Source organism: Muntiacus reevesi, chromosome 5 (assembly GCF_963930625.1).
Source record: "Muntiacus reevesi chromosome 5, mMunRee1.1, whole genome shotgun sequence".
Taxonomy (NCBI): Eukaryota; Metazoa; Chordata; class Mammalia; order Artiodactyla; family Cervidae; genus Muntiacus; species Muntiacus reevesi.
In genome coordinates, this window is record NC_089253.1 from 36616211 (window position 1) to 36634857 (window position 18647).

The following is an 18647-nucleotide window of genomic DNA, read 5'->3' on the forward strand; positions in this document are numbered from 1 at the left end:
TTTTCTATGATCCAATGGATATTGACAATTTGATCTCTGCTTCCCCTGCCTTTTCTAAATCCAGCTTGAACTTATGAAATTTCACAGTTCAAGTACTGATAAGACTTTCTTGGAGAATTACTTTGGTAGCATATGAGATGACTACAACTGTTTGGTGGTTGAACATTCTTTGAAATTGCCTTTCTTTGGTATTGGAATGAAAACGACCTTTCCAGTCCTGTGGCCAATGCTGCAGTTTTCCAATTTGGTGGCATATTTAGTGCAGCACTATAACAGCATCATCTTTAAGGATTTGAAATAACTCAACTGCCATTCCATGACCTCCACTAGTTTTGTTCATAGTGATGCTTCTGAAGGCCCACTTGATTTGTAATTCAGGATGTCTAGCTCTAAGTGAATGATCACACCATCGTGGTTATCTGGGTCATTAATATCTTTTTGGTACAGTTATTCTATGTATTCGTTCAACCTCTTCTTAATAGCTTCTGCTTCTGTTAGGGCCATATTATTTCTGTCCTTTATTGTGCCCATCATTGCATGAAATGTTCCTTTCCTATCTCTAATTTTCTTGAAGAGCTCTCTGGTCTTTCCCATTCTGTTGTTTTTCTCTATTTCGTTGTGCTGATCACTTAGGAAGGCTTTTTTTTTTTTTTTTTTTTTAATCTCTCCTTGTTATTCTTTGGAACTCTGCTTTAAGATGGGTATGTCTTTCTTTTCTCCTTTGCCTTTTGTTTGTCTTCTTTCCTAAGTTATTTGTAAGACCTCCTCAGATATCCATTTTGCCTTTTTGCATTTCTTTTTCTTGGGGATGGTCTTGATGTGGTAGAAAGTGGAAAGAGAATGTGGAGTTGCTCAGTCATGCCTGACTCTTTGTGACCCCTTGGACTTTAGCCCACCAGGCTCCTCTGTCCATGGAATTTTCCAGGCAAGAGTACTGGAGTGGGCTGCCATTTCTTTCTCCAACAGATTAAAAAACACAGATCCAGTTCTATTACCTCATGGTAAATAGATGGAGAAACAATGAAAACATTGACAGACTTTAGTTTCCTGGGCTCCAAAATCACTGTAGATAGTGACTCCAGCTTTGAAAAAAAGATGCTTGCTCCTTGGAAGAAAACCTATGAAAAACCTAGACAACATAGTAAAAAACAGAGACATTATTTTACCAGCAAAGGTCTGTATAGTCCAAGCTATGGTTTTGCCAGAAGTCATGATTGGATGTGAGACTTGGACCATAAAGAAAGCTGAGCACCAAAGAATTGATGTTTTTGAACTGTGGTGTTGGACAAGACTCTTGAGAGTCCCTTGGACTGCAAGGAGATTCAACCAGTCCATCCTAAAGGAAATCAGCCCTGAATATTCTTTGTAAGAACAAGTGCTGAAGCTGAACCTCCAAAACTTTGGCCTCCTGGTGGGAAGAACAGACTCATTAGAAAAGATTCCAATGCTGGGACAGATTAAAGGCAGGAGGCAAAGGGGAAGACAGAAGATGAAATTGTTGGGTGGCATCACCAACTTGATGAACATGAGTTTGAGCTAGCTGTGGCAGTTGGTGATGGACAGGGAAGCCTGGTGAGCTGCACCCCATGATATAGCGAAGAGTTGGACATGACTGAGAGACTGAACTGAACTGATGTACAGAGGACAATCAGGGAGCAGGCAGAAGTCTTTAGGGAAGGAGGAAGGAACAATTCCTGGATAGCTGACTATGATGGGTCGGCAGGCCACTTCAAGCTGGAGAAGCTGTAGGGAAGCAATTCTATGCCAGGTGGAGAGAATGGCAAGAGAAAGGCAGGGAAACAGTGCTGAGATTTCTCAGAGGACAAGATCCCTCTTCTATTAAACTTTATTAATGCTCAATATTTTTCGATGATTGGAAACATGAGTTTTGTTTTGGAAGTGGTAGAGTAATATTCAGTGGAAGGATTAATGCTGAAGATGAAACTCCAAGACTTAGGCCATCCTATGTGAAGAGCCAGCTCATTGGAAGAGGCCCTTATGCTGGGAAGGATTGTGGGCAGATGGAAAGGGGTCAAAAAGATGAGATGGTGAGATGGCATCTCCAACTCAATGGACATGAGTTTGAGGAAATTCTGCAAAATAGTGAAAGACAGGGAAGCCTGGTTTGTTGCCATACATACAACCACAAAGAGTCAGGCATGACTTAGCAACTGAATAATACCAAAGAGAACAGAGGTTCCAGTGAAGCCTCTGGCCCTGGTGGGAGTGGAGAAAGATTTAGGTGGAAGGGGAGGCTTCTCATCCTCTGGTGCAAGTCCTTGAATCCAAGGTAATCAGCACAAAATTTTGAATGTGTTACCAAAGATTGCTTTCTAAAAAGCAGAAAACTGTTTTCTGCAGGAGTGAGAGATTTGACTGAGTTTGTCCTCTAGGTTTTACTGAGGGATATGGAAAGGAACTGGAGTGGACTGAGTCTGCAAAAACTAGGTGACCAGCTGCTGGAAGGGCAGGCTCGTGGTAGACATTTTGCACTAGGTGGAAAACAAGTTCAGGGATAAAGTGTCCCATCTGGAGTGTACATGCCAATGTATCAGATTGTTGCAGCAGATCACTTCAATGTTTTGAGATAAGCGAGAAATGCACAATGGGTGGTTTGCTTTTGTCAATTCCTGTGGGTAGTTAGATGACTCAATGTCTGGTTACTTCATTGCATGGATGGAATTGTGCTTGGGAAAGAAAACTAGATGAGGTCCACACATATTTCCTTGTTAAACAGCAGGCAGAGGAAGCTTACTGAAGCAACTATAGGTATTTTAATCATGAGGGGCCAAATGGGGATAGATTCATTTAACAGGCTGAGATTGGACTGTACAGATTGCCATAGTTGTTGCTATGACAAGTAGCCATAACAGATAGTTGTTGCTATGCTGGAGATATGGGAAACCAACAAGAGACCAAAGCCTTACAACTCTCCTTGCAGTGTAATTCCAGGCTAGAAGTAGTTGACAAGGAAGGGCTGACTGGTAAGACTGAGGAAGGGAGTAATCTGAGCCAGTAATCATTAGCTTTTGTTGGAACCCAGAAAACAGAAGCAACAGATCAGTTAGAGTTCTGTGTCATGGTTCAGAAATAGATGTCGTTTGTCTTGAAGCAATATTTAGTTTTGGGGATTGCAGCCATAACCTCTAAACAGATTTCCTTCTCCCCAGGTAGGAGAATAATTCATATTTGTCCAGACTCAGGTACCCAGAAAGCCCATTCAGGGCCACTTGATCTTAGCAGGCACACATGTAATCTAGAAGGTGGAATTATCATCATGGTGCCCATTTTCCAAATGAGAAAACTGAGGTTAAGGGACTTGATCAAGGCCACACACCTATGCACATGAAAAACCAAGCACAAATCCAGGGCAACAGTCCTCAAATTGTGTGTTTTTACTCCACACCCACTGGGAGTGGTAGGTGGTAATCTGGCACCAATGCTTAGGCAGAAGAAAGGAATATTCAGGCATAAATAGAAGAAAGTATAGAAAACCACTAGAACATTCAGCTCTGACCTAAATCAAATCCCACATAATTTTACAGTGGAGATGAAAAATAGACTCAAGGGATTAGGTCTGTTAGCCTGAAGAACTATGGATGGAGGCTTGTAACATTGTACAGGAGGTGGTCACCAAAACCATCCCCAAGAAAAACAAATGCGAGAAGGCAAAGTGGTTGCCTGAGGAGGCCTTAAAAACAGCTGGGAATTAAGAGAAGTGAATGCCAAAAGAGAAAGACAAAGGTATACCCAGTGGAATGTAGACTTCCAGAGAAAAGCAAGGAGAGATAAGAAAGTCTTTTTAAGTGAACAGTGCAAGAATTAGAGGACAGCAATAGAATTGTAAAGAGTATAGATCTCTTCAGGAAAGTTGGAGATAACATAGGATCACTTTAGGCAAAGGTGGGCACAATAAAGGAAAGAAAAGTCAAAGACCTACCAGAAGCAGATGAGATTAAGAAGAGGTGGCAAGAATGCAGAGAACTGTACAAAAACGGTCATAAAGACCAGGATAGGGATGATGCTGGGGTCACTCATGTAAAGCCAGATATCCTGGAGCAAGAAGTCAAGTGGGCCTTAGGAAGCATCACTACAAACAAAGCTAGTGGAGGTGATGGAATTCCAGCTGAGCTGTTTAAAACATCCTAAAGAATGAGGCTGTAGAACTGCTGCATTCAATATGCCAGCAACTTGGAAAACTCAGCAGTGGCCACAGTGCAGGAAAAGGTCAGTTTTCAACCAATCCAAAAGAAAGGCAATTTCAAAGAATGTTTAACCTATGATGCAATTGCGCTCATCTCACTTGCTAGCAAGGTAATGCTCGAAATCCTTCAAGCTAAGCTTCAACAGTACATGAACTGAGAACGTTCAGATGTACAAATTGGCTTGAGGAACCAGAGATCAAATTGCCATCATGCACTGGATCATAGAGAAAGCAAGGGAATTCCAGAAAAAACATCTACATCTGCTTCACTGACTATGCTAAAGCCTTTCACTATGTGGAGCACAACAAACTGTGGAAAATCCTTAAGGAAATGGGAGTACAGGTCACCATACATGTCTCCTGAAAGTCTGTGTGTAGGTCAAAAAGTGGCAGTTAGAATCAGACATGGAGAAACTGAAAGATTTAAAGTTGGGAAAGGAGCATGACAAGGTATACATTGTCACTCTGGTTATTGAACTTATATGTAGGATACATCATTCAATATGTGGAACTGGATGAATCCCAAGATGCTATCAAGATTGCTGGGAAAAATATCAACATCCACAGATATGAAGATGATACCACCCTAAAAGAGAAAGCAAAGAGGAACTAAAGAGCCTCTTAATGAGGATAGGAGATGAAAAACCTGGCTTAAAACTCAACATTCAAAAAACTATTCACACACACACATAAAAACCCCTCAACATTCATAGCATCCAGTCCCACAATTCATGGCATATAGATGAGAGAAAAGTGGAAACAGTGGCAGATTTTATTTTCTTGGGCTCCAAAATCACTATGGACCTTGACTGCAGCCACAGAATTAAAAGACATTTGCTCCTTGGAAGGAAGAATGGCTATGAAAACCTGGACAGTGTAATAAAAGCAGAGACTCACTTTGCTACAGAAGTCTGTAGTGTCAAAGATATGATTTTTCCACTAATTATGTACAGATGTGCGATCTGGACCATAAGAAAGGGTGAATGCCAAACAATTGAGCTTTTGAACTGTGGTGCTTGAGAAGATTTTTGAGAGTTCCTTATACAACAAGGAGATCAAACCAATCAACCTGAAAGGAAATCAACATCTGACCCCTGCTGTCTCAGCTGAGGCATCTACTGAGGGCCTCCAGGTGAAAAGAACTGATGCTTCCACTGCAAAAGTGCCTAACCACGGCAGCTCCAAGCAAAGAGTTTGTAGCTCCACCCCTGGAGGAAGCTCAGAAAGGCTGAAGGCTCTGTGTACCCTGGGTCCCCCCATACATGCACTGCATTCTCCCCAGTAGCATTGGAGGCCAAGGAAGGGACATTCTGGGCCATGGAGGAGGAGGATGGCTCAGGCATCCACTGGGGCCATCACTTACCAAGTAGGACTGGAAAGGACAGAGCAGGTATATGTGGCAGAGAGCTGGTGACTGGGGTGTGGGAACAAGAGGGAACCAGCTCTGCATGAAGTACCTCTCTCAAACTCCCCTGGAGGAGAAGCCCAGTGATAAGATCATCTGAGATGTGACAAAGAGAGTCTATTTCATTACCCCTTAGAATTCCTCTGAATGAGGAGGTGGTGAAGTTGGTGGGTCATCACAAACTCTTCCATGGCCTAGACCATCTGCCAGTCGCTATCCTTGGGGCTGCCTCTCCCCAAGTTCAGAAATGTAGTTCTGGAGGAAACTGAGAATCATGTGTGCTGCTGGATCAGGGCCAATGACTATCTAATACCAGTCATAGGTCCCCATGGTCCTGCCAGGATGGCTGATCTGGGGCTGGAGCTTCTTTCCATACTAGGTGATGCCTTCAGGATATAAAGCCCAAGGCAGGTAGCTTGGACTACCTCACTAGGTGTATAAGTCTTAAGGAAGAAAGTTGTCAGGCTAGGACCATCAAAGAAGAGGGAAGGGAAAGACTGAGGGTGAAAAAGAGAGAACTGATGGCTTATGATTTCTTGGTTCCAGTAACTGAGATTTTTTATTTGCTGATTCTTGTGTCCTGGATTACCAGAATCATTTCAATGAGTCTCCACTTTCTGTAAATCCAGTTGGAGTGGTCTCCTCTCAACTGTGATTCAGACTTTGTTTTAGATCCTTCCTGATCATTGTAAACCTCCCAGACTCAAACATAGGCACCCATTTGTTTCACAGCACCATTAAGAGTGAAACCCTTTATTCTTTACTGATAATATGATTTGCAGACCACCAAATACAGTTCACCAGCATCCTGGGCAGGAGTGCCCTAAGCGTGATTGAGTGTGTGTTAGGAGTGGCCTTACTGATTCCTGAACCACTCCAAGCATTTACGATGCCTTTGCCAGGCCAATCCTGTCATTTCCTTGATCATACACAGAGAAATACAGCCTCAGGAAGACGTCACCCAGGATCCAGGTCTCTGTAGATCTCACTGTGTTCTCTTTAAAGGCAGTGTAGCAGTGACCTCTAGAATCCTGGGGGAGCCAGAGACACACACCAGTCAGCCTGAGGTCTTACCTGAGACTCCTGCCAATATCCAGACCCAGCACAATTCTTGGTTTTATTTCCCTATTTTGGTAAGTATCAAGGGATTTTCTCAGCAGCAGGGGATATGAAAGTTCATCCAAAACCAAAAAGGGCCAAGATATGAGGTTGCCATGAGGAAGGGTGTGGGGGAGGGGAGGACTGGGAGTTGGGGATACAGAGGACTGATAAAAGACAAAGTCCTAATGTAGAGAGTAACGAACTATATTCAATATCCAGTGATAAACCACATGAAGGCAAATAAGAAAAAGAATATATATTTTTTATGTGTATAACTGAGTCACATAGCTGTGCAGCAGAACTTAAGGCAACACTGAAGATCAGCCACACTTCAATACAATTTTTAGAAAAGAACAAGCGTGTCCCCCCCTTTCTTTTAGAAAAGAACAAGCGTGGTTCTCCTCACTCCCTGTTTCTTTCCTCCTGACTCCTGCTCCTTGTTTTCTCTATAGAGAATGCCGGTTCTCCTCCTGCATCCCCACAATCCGCACTTTATTAAAAAACTTTATTTTTTATTGGAGTATAACTGATTAACAATATTCTGAGTTTCAGGTGGACAGTAAAGGGACTCAACCTCATGTATCCATATATCCTGGTCCCATAGATACCCCTCCCATCCAGGCTGTCATATAACTGAACGGAGTTGCCTGTGCTACACAGTAACTCATTGTTGGTTATCCATCTTGAATATAACAGTACCCACAACAAGATCTTGAAAACTTAACTCAGGAACTCTGGGAAGCCTCCTTCAGACAACACTCACCCTCTTTGACCACTCCAGGCTTGGTTGGGTAACTTACTCTTGTTCCCCATTCCTACCGGTCATTCCATAGCCCTCATCACCCCTAGTAAGTCCCTAGTGACCCAATGCAGGGCACTTTGGGATGCCATTTGCATGGAATCCAGGGCAGTGTTGCCTAGAACCAAGCAACCCTCCATATGGTTCCATGAGTTTGTGGTTTTAGAATTCCTGAAATTCCCTCTGTTCCACAAAGCCTTCTTTGAGCCCATCAGCCTGCTATATACTCCCACAGGGAGCTGACATGAAGCCTCCACCCTATGCCGGGGCTGGTCAGTGAGTGTGCACCCTTTATTCACCTTAGCATCCAACCTCTCCACAGAGGAGTCGGTATCCCAACTCACAGAGGGGGCACCTGGCCAGAGCAAGGGGAAGAAGCAGCCGAGAACTAGGGTGACCATGTAATTTATCATCCAAACCAGGAAAACTTCGAGAAGGGAAAGGAGACTGTTAATCCCTATGGTGGGACATCACACTGAGACTGTCCCAGGCATTCTCACTGTCACATGGCCTATTCAGGGACTGCTAGAGCTGACTTTCCGTATTCTTGCATCTGAGGGTTCAGATTGAACTGAACCTCTTTGAGGACTGAGGACCTTAGTGTTTCCCTCTCCTTGTGACTCTCACCATGCCAGCATCTCCACATGTATTTCAGGATGATCAATTTCCCAGAGTGCCCTTTACATTCAAGAGATTGGTCTTTTGGCAGGTTCTGGCCCAGGCACAGTGGCTCAGGGGCTCAGCAGCATCTGCAATGGTTCCTGCAAGTTCCTATTTGAGAACCAACCCTCAGGGTTCTCCCCTCACCTTGAGGATGTAGGCTTGAGCTGGCACTGGGTAGTTGATGCCATTGATGGTGAAGATAATAGAGGGCAGGATATTGACCGCAAAACAAGAAACATAGTGCTGTTAAAGAGAGAGGGAGAGAGGTTGGCCCTGGAGATCCTTGTTGGTGTGGAGACTGGGAGTGACCCTGGGGCATGACCTTTCACCTCAGACGCCTGTGGTGTGGCGCCGATGAGCTTCTGGATGTTTTTCACCAGTCTTCTTGGGCCAATGATCAGTGATGTCCCAGTATCAAGAAGAGCCTCACAGCCACCAGAACAAGCAATAACCTTTCTTTTCATGGAGATGCTGAGAGATAGTGTGACAAAACGGGCATCAAGGTCACTCTGATTCTCTCCTGAGAGGCCCCCTTCCCAACTGTCTCCTAAACATCCCTTTGTCTCTTGTCTTCTTTTACTTTGCTCTAGACACAGTATCTTTCTTGACATCCTTAAATGCAGTACTTGAATACATCAGGCTCTTTTGCACCTTGACACAACTGGTATTCCTTCCTAGAAGAGCCCCTTCTCTTTGACTAGCAAATTTCTTCTCATCTTCCAGATTCCAGCTTAACTGTATTGTTTTCCCCCAGTGTTTATCAGTCTCCTGTCTTAGTCACTTTCTGTAGACCCTTCCTCATATCTAGCATGCACCAAAATGACAATTCACTATGTGCGTGAGTCATTTCTTGTACATCTGCCTTCTTAGATGTGAGAGTGAGTTTTATTCTCATTGCCTCCCTAAAGTGCCTGACACACAGTGGATGCACAATGCTTGTGTGTTGAATGAGTGAATGAAGACTGTGAAAATAATGAATGAGAAACATCAGAGAGTTGTATCTGGTGGGGAACAAATAATGGGTCAACCGCAGAGTGAAGATGGAGATTCACAGGGGCAGCAGATTCTCATAGTGGTGGGAGAGAGGGACTCCTCTGTGAGAGGGTGTCTCCCATCAGTGCTCCTACAACCAGTTCAGACCCTGAGACCCTGCCCAGGAAATGCATGACTAGCCCACGGAAACTCCAAAAGACAGGCCAGCTTTTGTCTGAGGGTATCACACAGAATCCTATCAGTTATTGCCTCTTGTTCTCATGTCACTCCTGGATCCCACCTTTCTGATTCTCTCAGTTATAGCCCCTGCCCCACTCTGTGCCCAGGGATGTGGGGTGTCTTTTTTATTAGTTGCTTTCACGTCTTAAGACTGCAGCCAACCTCTCTCCACTGTTGGGTAGCTTCTCCATAAGGAGGCCAGGTTTCCCCATTTTCTCAGGACTTTCCCTGTTTTTAAGCTGACATTTATCTGTACTGAGAACTTGCTTGGTCCTAGGTAGCCCTGGACAGCTGGTCATCTTGTAACACTGGTGAAGTCCTCCCTGATCCTGTTCACCACACTGTAGAGTCCTCTGACCGTGCTCCCCGCCTCACAAGGCAACAGGTGCAGCACTCTCCCAGCTGCACAGATCTCTCTGGACCCTGTGAGCACCCTGGTCAGAGCCCTGGTCAGGAGGCCTGGGGATTATGAATCCATGGACTGTTTGTGTATCTATGTGCGTGTGTGTTTGTATGTGTGTTTGTATGTCTCTATTTGTGCTTGTGTGTCATTGATGAGCTTTGCATGTTTATATGTGTCTCTGTGTATATGTGTCTGCTTGTGTGTTTCTATATGTCTGTGTGTCTGTCTGTGTCAGTGTGAATGGTGTATATATTTGTGCGTCTATATGTCTGAGAATCCATTTGTGTGTGTCTGCCTGTACCCATGTACAGTAGTGGGAGCATCCCTTGGGTTGACCCTCAGAGGGAGAGGCTTACCGGTCCATGTGTACACGCCAGTCACCTGCTTGGGTCAATGGTACCCAGTTGAGCTCTCCCTTGTAGTAGCGGTGGTCCACCCCACCAAACATCACCACACTGCCCTTCGTCCTGCATGTGTAGAGAGAAGAGAGGAGGGGATCTTTGGAGGACGGTGACAACAGCACTGTCTGAGAGCTGTGCTTGTCTACCCATCAAGGCCCTAATAAGGTTCCCATTTACAGATGCAGAAGTCGAGGCTAGGAGTGATTGAGAAACAGACTGAGGTCGGTTACTGGCTAATGAGTGGCACAGATGAGGTTAGAAGTTAAGTCACCTGACTGGGCTCCACCCACTATATCTTCTGAAGATGCCCTGGACCTCCTGTGACATGAGTGCTCAGACACCCTCAGAGGACAGGGTGCTGTAGCATTTTGATTTTCCCCTTGTCCAGCTTGTCATTATTCAGGAAAATCAAGGCCTGGGAGTGCTAACTGTGTGGGTTCAGGTCACCCAGAGCTGGCTCTGCTGGCCTGTGATCTCTACTGTCCAAACAGCCCCACAATCAGAAGGGAACCCACCTCTGTTCTCCCTGTCATAAAATGACTAATACTTCTTGAACAAGGTGTCCCACACATTTGTTTTGTGTCTCACAATTTCATTTCTCACTGGCTCCTGCAAATTGGGTAGCTGGTCCTGGGTTACCAGTGAAATGCTAATGAGGAAGGAAAGATATCCACCATCCTTCTCCTTCCTTCCTTATCAAATTCATAAGCAAATCCTACTGCCTTTACCTCCAACTTGTTTCCTGTTGCCTTCCATTAGTCTTCCTTCTAACTCACTCCCTAGAGCAAGTTAATGGTCTTGAGCCCAAGAGCACAGTTGTTCTCCAAACCCCCCCCCCCCCAAAACAAAAACATTATTTATAAAAGCTAGCGGTGAAGCCAGGTATGGCCCTGGGGCCATAGTTACCCTGGGTTAGATTATCTTTCAGGATACTTCTTTATCAAGTGTTCTATAATTTTCATGGGACTGAAAGCACCTTACAGTTAATTTGGAGGGAAGGATTGTCCAGCTCAGACTTACTTGCCCAAGTAGAAGGCAAAGACAGGCTCAGAAACGGCACCTTGATTCTTCAGGTTGTCAAAGATGGGGATGCCTCCAGTGAGGGATATGTCAGGGTAACTCAAGCCCAAGATGCCATCAAAAGGTGCATCCTCAAACCCGTGTTCTGCCAAGCTTAGACCAAATGGCTGATCAGTACTTACAAGGTCCCCAATCTGTGGGAGAGAAGAGTGTTCCCACTTACAGATATGTGAACTGGGGCCAGGACTGGAATGGGGTGCATTGTCCTTAGATCCTCAGAGAAGAATTGAGGCTGGGCTGTGTCTTTGGGGGGCCTCAGATGGTTAGACCAAGCTGGGAGGGGAATTTGGGTTCCATTTGTGAGAGGCTATGAATTTTAAAACATCTGCCTCTCTGAAAGACACCACCTGAGTGAGTCAAATTGGCCTCGTGGCTTCTGTACAGGTGGGGCAACCAAGAGTCAGGCCAGGTCCCATCGGTGCCCCCTTCTGGACAAAATGAGCCGAGAGCAAGGTAGCCTTCTCTTTGGCATCACTGTGACCTAATGACAGGAATGGACTGCTTTCTCTGTAAGGTGTTGTGGATTCTGCATCTGTCCAGGAAGACAGAAGCCAAAAACACAATCTTGCTTGCACGGATCTATGAAATTACTGCCTGGGGAATTCACTTTTGGGGATATGTGTGTCTTTGTGTGAGTGTGTATGGGAGAGAAAAAGAGAGACAAGAGAACTACTCAACTACTTTGGGGAGGGAGGCCATAAGTTTATTAGACTCTCAAGGGTCCTCTAGAATGAGAACTCATTTATCAGGCCTCTGACACAACAGGCCTGCAGTTTCCCAGTCTGGATACCTGAGCACTTTACTATCCCCAGGGTCGCTAGATTAGTTTTATCCTATCCCCCAAATCCCACAGCACCTGCAGTCCTGAAAAGCAGGCCCAGCTCCATAACTTACCACATGTGTGACCTCAGCAAGGCCCTTGCTGTCTGCACCTCAGTTTCCTCATATGTCTCATGAGTTAGTCAGAGTAACTGCTGTGTGGGGTTGTTGCAGGGCTAAACCAGTTATTACCTGAAAGTGCCTGGAACAGTGTCTCAGAGTATATAAGAGGGTGATGTTTTCCCGTCTTCTCTCTCCCAGCAAAATGAACCTTGAACTGCTCATGGGCCGAAGAGCTGCAAGTCCCCATCTCAAACCACTCTGGATTAGCTAATCTGTCTGCTCGTGTGTCACCACGGCACTGCCTCCCCAGGGACAGGATCCTATGGGTAAGATGGCTAATGTCTATGGGAGTTAGGCTAGAAAGTGTCCTGCCAGATGGTCCTGCATCTGTTTTGTAAGCAGTGGTCACTCCATAGCCAGTCCTGACTCAGCTTCTGTTTACACATTACCCGGACGGTGTCATAAGCAAGAAATCCCTTCATGCTCCCGGATCCATAGGTGATCTTGAAGGTCTTTTTGGTAGGACGGAAGGTGGAAGACTCAAGATGTCTGAACCTAACGTGTTTAGCTGCCGACACAAGAGATGAATGTCATCAGGGCCAAGGGTGGAAAACAGGGTGGCAGGGCAAGGGAAAGATGGTCCAGGAACCGGGTGTCTATACTCACAACAGGCTGGACTGGAGCAAAAGAGGGAGGACACCCACAACTCAGATGAGCCTGTGTCAAAGACAACCTGGAATTCCTGAGGGGGTGTTCCAATGGTGATGTTACCCACATAGAGCATCTACAGGGAAAAGGAAGGAGTGGGTTATTAGAGAAGTGGCTACCCTCTATTCCCACATTGATGCCTCCCTCTGGGTGTCACATATCTCTTGAGATCACTTTCGATCCACTGTGCAGCTCACAGCCTTTGATCACAGAGGTGCTTGCTTTTGATATTTCTTTTCTATGCTACATGGTATGCAAGATATTGACTCTATGACCAGGGGTTGAAGTGGTACCTCCTGCATTGGAAGCCCAGAGTCATAACCCCTGCACCTCCAGGACCCCTGGACACCCAGGGAAGTCCTGGCACCTTCATTTGAGAAGCTCTGTAGTCTCTTCAAATCTAGCCTCAGCGCCCCCTTCTCCAGGAGGCTCTTCTTGATCAACACTAGCCACTCCCTCTAAACTCAGACCACATCCAATCAACACTACACAGGTGACCCTTTCATGACATGTATTTACTCTTTTCCTATCTCTCAGGCTGGCATGGACATTCTTGAAGACAGTATAAGCCCTTTTCTAATCTAAAAACAGTAACCACAGTGTTCGATTCTTTTGGCCTTACACAGAACTTCGGTTCAGTAAATTTTTCCTGCTGTGGTTTTTGCATCTGTGGAAACTGAATTCCTCTGCCTGGGGATTCACATTGTTTTGCAGTTGGTTGGTTCTACCTTTTGATCAGAGATGGCTCACTCTTCATCTGTAGCTGAGTGACTCAGTTCAGAAGGAACAACCTCCCTCAAACTAATGACACATCTTTGACACAGAAATGGATCTTTACCTGTCACCTAATAATTGCTGGGTCCAGTCACCAAGACCAAGAGTTGAGGATGAGAATGTGGTCTCTTCTGGGTGGGGCTCCTGTTGTCTAGGATTTCCACCTCCTGCAGGAGCCCCAACCCCAATATCCCACATGGCATCTCCAGATGAGCCCCTGTGCTAGGCCAGAGCACCAGGAGGTGCTGTGGAACACCATCCCCATAACACTCACATCCTTGATGTTCCTCAGGGGGTGAGTAATTGCATTTGAGCCAGGAGAAGAAATCTGGTACAGTCTGTAAGCATGCTCCTTCAGTAAATTGTTCAGCATATTTTTTTCACTGAGGGTTTTTCTCATGGTCTTCACTCTCATTAGAGGTATTCTTTCGTTGAGCATTTGACAAAGAAAACAACAAAGAAGCTACAATTAGCTGTCAATGTTGAAGTATAACTGTCATTGTAATGGCCCTGTGTATTTTCCAATCATTTTTATGAGTCACCTTATTATCAGAATTTTATGCATATACCATGGCAAAGACATAGGTTTGATTACAGGTTCTGTTCTGCAATCTGGGAGAAGCCATATGACCACGTGGGGTCTCAGTCTCCCTGTCAGTGAAATGGTGGAATGTAACAATTCAAACCATCCAAATAGAATATCCTGGGTATAAGTGAAGTGACGGATATAAGGTCTCAGCAATGACAGCCATTAACATTACTATTGCCATCCCACTGTATCCTTCTCATAGAAGTTCAGAGAATGGGGTAGAATGGGGACTTTTACCCTATTTTACAAGGGAGCAATTTGAAATGCAAGAGGTTTCTGAGTTGCCTGTGGTCTCACTGCTTGTCAGATATAAAACAGTGTATATAAAACTGTGTATGTTTTTCCAGTTTGAAAGAGAAGAGAGTTGAAAGAAGAATCCAGGAGATAGGGAACTTCAGGGAAATTCAGAGGCTTGAGAAGGAAGGATAAGTCAAATGAAAAATTAAAAGAAAACAACAAAGAGAGAAATATACTCACAGAGACTTCCAAAGAGATGGAGAGATCAATGATAGTGATACAGAGATGCAGACATAGACATATGCCCACTGAAGTAGACAGGGAAAAAGAGGAAATGTTACAAAAAATGTAGAAAAGTGCTATTCCACAGGACCACACTTACAGCTGCATAGACTGTGCATTGAACAATTGAAAGGAGTTCCATTTTCAATAGGTTATAAGATGACTGGACCCCAAGAGTTGTGCAACCATGCAAATGTACACTAAGACCCTTGGGATCCACAGTTCCTATAGCAAAGTACTTATCAGTAAGTAAGAGTTGAACTTTAAGACTGTCAGAGAAATATTCCATTCCCATCTAAACCTGAATCGGATGAAAAGAAAAATCTGAGAGAGGAAGATTATGCACCTTACAGTCCCCTTACTTACTTGACTATGCACTCTGATAAGGCCACCAGCCCGAGGAGCACAAACCACTTCATGCTCTTTCCTGGCTCCAAGTACTCAGGTAAGTTCAGGTTTTTAGCATTAGTGGTGACTGGGAGCCCATAGTTATATATGCTCTGACATGACTTTGTTTTTCCCTTTAGGACATTAATAGACCTGAACAAAATACAAAGCTCTTGATAAAATCTTTACCTTCTTCTGTGTCCTTGGCGAGTGGACTTTGAAGCTTCTCAGAATACAGATAACTGAACTGTTATCTCTTCCTTGAATCTTGGCTGGAAAATCTAACTGATCTGCATGGACATCTAAGGAGACGGAGAACCTTGCTTACTTAGAGAAACAACTGCTAAGAACATCATGAAAACGGTAACTAGGGGCCGTGCTCAACATTCTTGGTTTCGTGTCATCTTCCTAGCCACTTCATGAGATATGCATTGTTTTCTTCATTGGAGAGGAGATTGCTAGGAGGCTAAGTTGTCAAATGGCAAAGTGAAGACTTCAGGGGCAGCCCAGGGATATACCACTGGCTTTAGGTAGTGGGTCTAATGGCAGAGATCAGGGGCATCTATGATGTCAGTCTGCATCAAAGATTTAGGGCAGAGCAGTACTTCAATTGCATGGTTTCAGTATTGGAAGAAATGTCATATGCATCCACAAGATATTTTATATCATCCAACAAATATACAAGGAAGAAGTGTGTGCTGGGTTATGGGTTAAAGGCTTCAAAGTCAAAGTTGATCAAGACAAAAGTAATCTTTATCTTCCATGAGCTAGCAGTCTAGTTCTCACAAACTCATGGCCACAGAAGGCAAGAGAAATGATAGTAGGATTAGGTGGCCGTGCTAGACCCTGGGCAGCACAGGCCTGACCACTGGGAGCAGCCTTTCCTCCACTTCAACCATGCTGGAATGCAGGCCAGTTAGCCATATTTTCAAGAGAATCAGAAGGTTGGATATTTATGTACAATCTACTGATTTTAATGTTTGCAACTACTTTTTTCCCCAAGAAAACTGTGGGAACACAATCTTCACAATGATGTGCTGGAACCAGCCTTCAGTCTCTGCAGGTTTTTATTTCTGGCCTAGAGATGGGAGTGCAGTGGGGACAGAGAGGAATTAAATTCAAGTTGGCTGATTTACAGAGACTGAATGCATACTGAACATGTTTGTTTCCTTTCTATTTATAAAGAAAGATCATCAGGGACATACAAAACAACAGATTTAACTGCTGAACATAAATGGATATATTTCTGATAAAATTTCCCTAGAAGGTGTATGCCGTGAAAAATTTTGTCTGCCAAAGCAAACATACAAAAAAAAATTTTTTTTGAAAAGTCTTCCCAATCAAAGAAGACAAAACAACTGTGGCAGCCAAAGTAAAGACAATGTTGTTTAATGACTCATCCAGGACTCCCAGGGCCCATTCCTGCATGAGATCTATCCAGGCCTGTCCCTTGAATACAACAGGGGCCTCTCTGGGTTGCCATGTGTGTATAGATAGAGCACTGTGTCTTAATCCTCTGCATACTGTTTAAATTCAGTTTTGGTGGTTAAATCCCAAAAGGGGAATATGACGTCACTGAAAATGACACACGTATATGCCCTTTGGTTTTTTTTTTTTTTTTTTTATTTATTTATTTTCTTAAATTTTATTTTATTAGTTGGAGGCCAATTACTTCACAACATTGCAGTGGGTTTTGTCATACATTGACACGAATCAGCCATAGAGTTACACGTATTCCCCATCCCGATCCCCCCTCCCACCTCCCTCTCCACCCGACTCCTCTGGGTCCTACCAGTGCACCAGGCCTGAGCGCTCGTCTCATGCATCTCACCTCGGCTAGTGATCTTTTCACCATAGATAATATACATGCTGTTCTTTTGAAACATCCCACCCTCACCTTCTCCCACAGAGTTCAAAAGTCTGTTCTGTACTTCTGTGTCTCTTTTTGTTTTGCATATAGGGTTATCATTACCATCTTTCTAAATTCCATATATATGTGTTAGTATGCTGTAATGTTCTTTATCTTTCTGGCTTACTTCACTCTGTATAATGGGCTTCAGTTTCGTCCATCTCATTAGAAGACATTAAAATGCATTCTTTTTAATGGCTGAGTAATATTCCATGGTGTATATGTACCACAGCTTCCTTATCCATTCATCTGCTGATGGGCATCTAGGCTGCTTCCATGTCCTGGCTATTATAAACAGTGCTGCGATGAACACTGGGGTGCACGTGTCTCTTTCAGGTCTGGTTTCCTTGGTGTGTATGCCCAGAAGTGGTATTGCAGGGTCATATGGCAGTTCTATTTCCAGTTTTTAAGGAAATCTCCACACTGTTTTCCATAGTGGCTGTACAAGTTTGCATTCCCACCAACAGTGTAGGAGGGTTCCCTTTTCTCCACACCCTCTCCAGCATTTATTGCTTGTAGACTTTTGGATAGCAGCCATCCTGACTGGCATGTAATGGTACCTCATTGTGGTTTTGATTTGCATTTCTCTAATAATGAGTGATGTTGAGCATCTTTTCATGTGTTTGTTAGCCATCTGTATGTCTTCTTTGGAGAAATGTCTGTTTAATTCTTTGGCCCATTTTTGATTGGGTCATTTATTGTTCTGGAATTGAGCTTCAGGAGTTGCTTGTATATTTTTGAGATTAATCCTTTGTCTGTTTCTTCATTTGCTATTATTTTCTCCCAATCTGAGGGTTGTCTTTTCACCTTACTTATAGTTTCCTTTGTAGTGCAGAAGCTTTTAAGTTTCATTAGGTCCCATTTGTTTATTTTTGCTTTTATATCCAATATTCTGGGAGGTGGGTCATAGAGGACCCTGCTGAGATTTATGTCGGAGAGTGTTTTGCCTATGTTCTCCTCTAGGAGTTTTATAGTTTCTGTTCTTACATTTAGATCTGTAATCCATTTTGAGTTTATTTTTGTGTATGGTGTTAGAAAGTGATCTAGTTTCATTCTTTTACAAGTGGTTGACCAGTTTTCCCAGCACCACTTGTTAAAGAGGTTGTCTTTTTTCCATTGTATATCCTTGCCTCCTTTGTCAAAGATAAGGTGTCCATAGGTTCGTGAATTTATCTCTGGGCTTTCTATTTTGTTCCATTGATCTATATTTCTGTCTTTGTGCCAGTACCATACTGTCTTGATGACTGTGGCTTTGTAGTAGAGTCTGAAGTCAGGCAGGTTGATTCTTCCAGTTCCATTCGTCTTTCTCAAGATTACTTTGGCTATTCAAGGTTTTTTGTTTTTCCATACAAATTGTGAAATTATTTGTTCTAGTTCTGTGAAAAATACCGTTGGTAGCTTGATAGGGATTGCATTGAATCTATAGATTGCTTTGGGTAGAATAGCCATTTTGACAATATTGATTCTTGCAATCCATGAGCATGGTATGTTTCTCCATCTGTTTGTGTCCTCTTTGATTTATTTCATCAGTGTTTTATAGTTTTCTTTGTATAGGTCTTTTGTTTCTTTAGGTAGATATACTCCTAAGTATTTTATTCTTTTTGTTGCAAT

General features: G+C 43.8%; 1 protein-coding gene across 1 annotated transcript in view; it reads right to left on the minus strand.

Moving 5' to 3' along the window:
• LOC136169277 (pregnancy-associated glycoprotein 1-like) overlaps positions 1-15159 on the minus strand; it is a 42629-nt gene extending 27470 nt beyond the window's left edge. The window contains exons 1-10 of the mRNA XM_065937069.1: positions 15107-15159; positions 13907-14057; positions 12817-12934; positions 12600-12718; positions 11209-11402; positions 10792-10797; positions 10144-10254; positions 8502-8643; positions 8317-8415; positions 6498-6640 (exon numbers count right to left, since the gene is read on the minus strand). Of these exons, the coding sequence (XP_065793141.1) occupies positions 6498-6640; positions 8317-8415; positions 8502-8643; positions 10144-10254; positions 10792-10797; positions 11209-11402; positions 12600-12718; positions 12817-12934; positions 13907-14057; positions 15107-15159 (1136 nt within the window). The remainder of the gene's footprint in view (positions 1-6497; positions 6641-8316; positions 8416-8501; positions 8644-10143; positions 10255-10791; positions 10798-11208; positions 11403-12599; positions 12719-12816; positions 12935-13906; positions 14058-15106) is intronic.
• Between the last annotated feature and the right edge of the window lie 3488 nt (positions 15160-18647).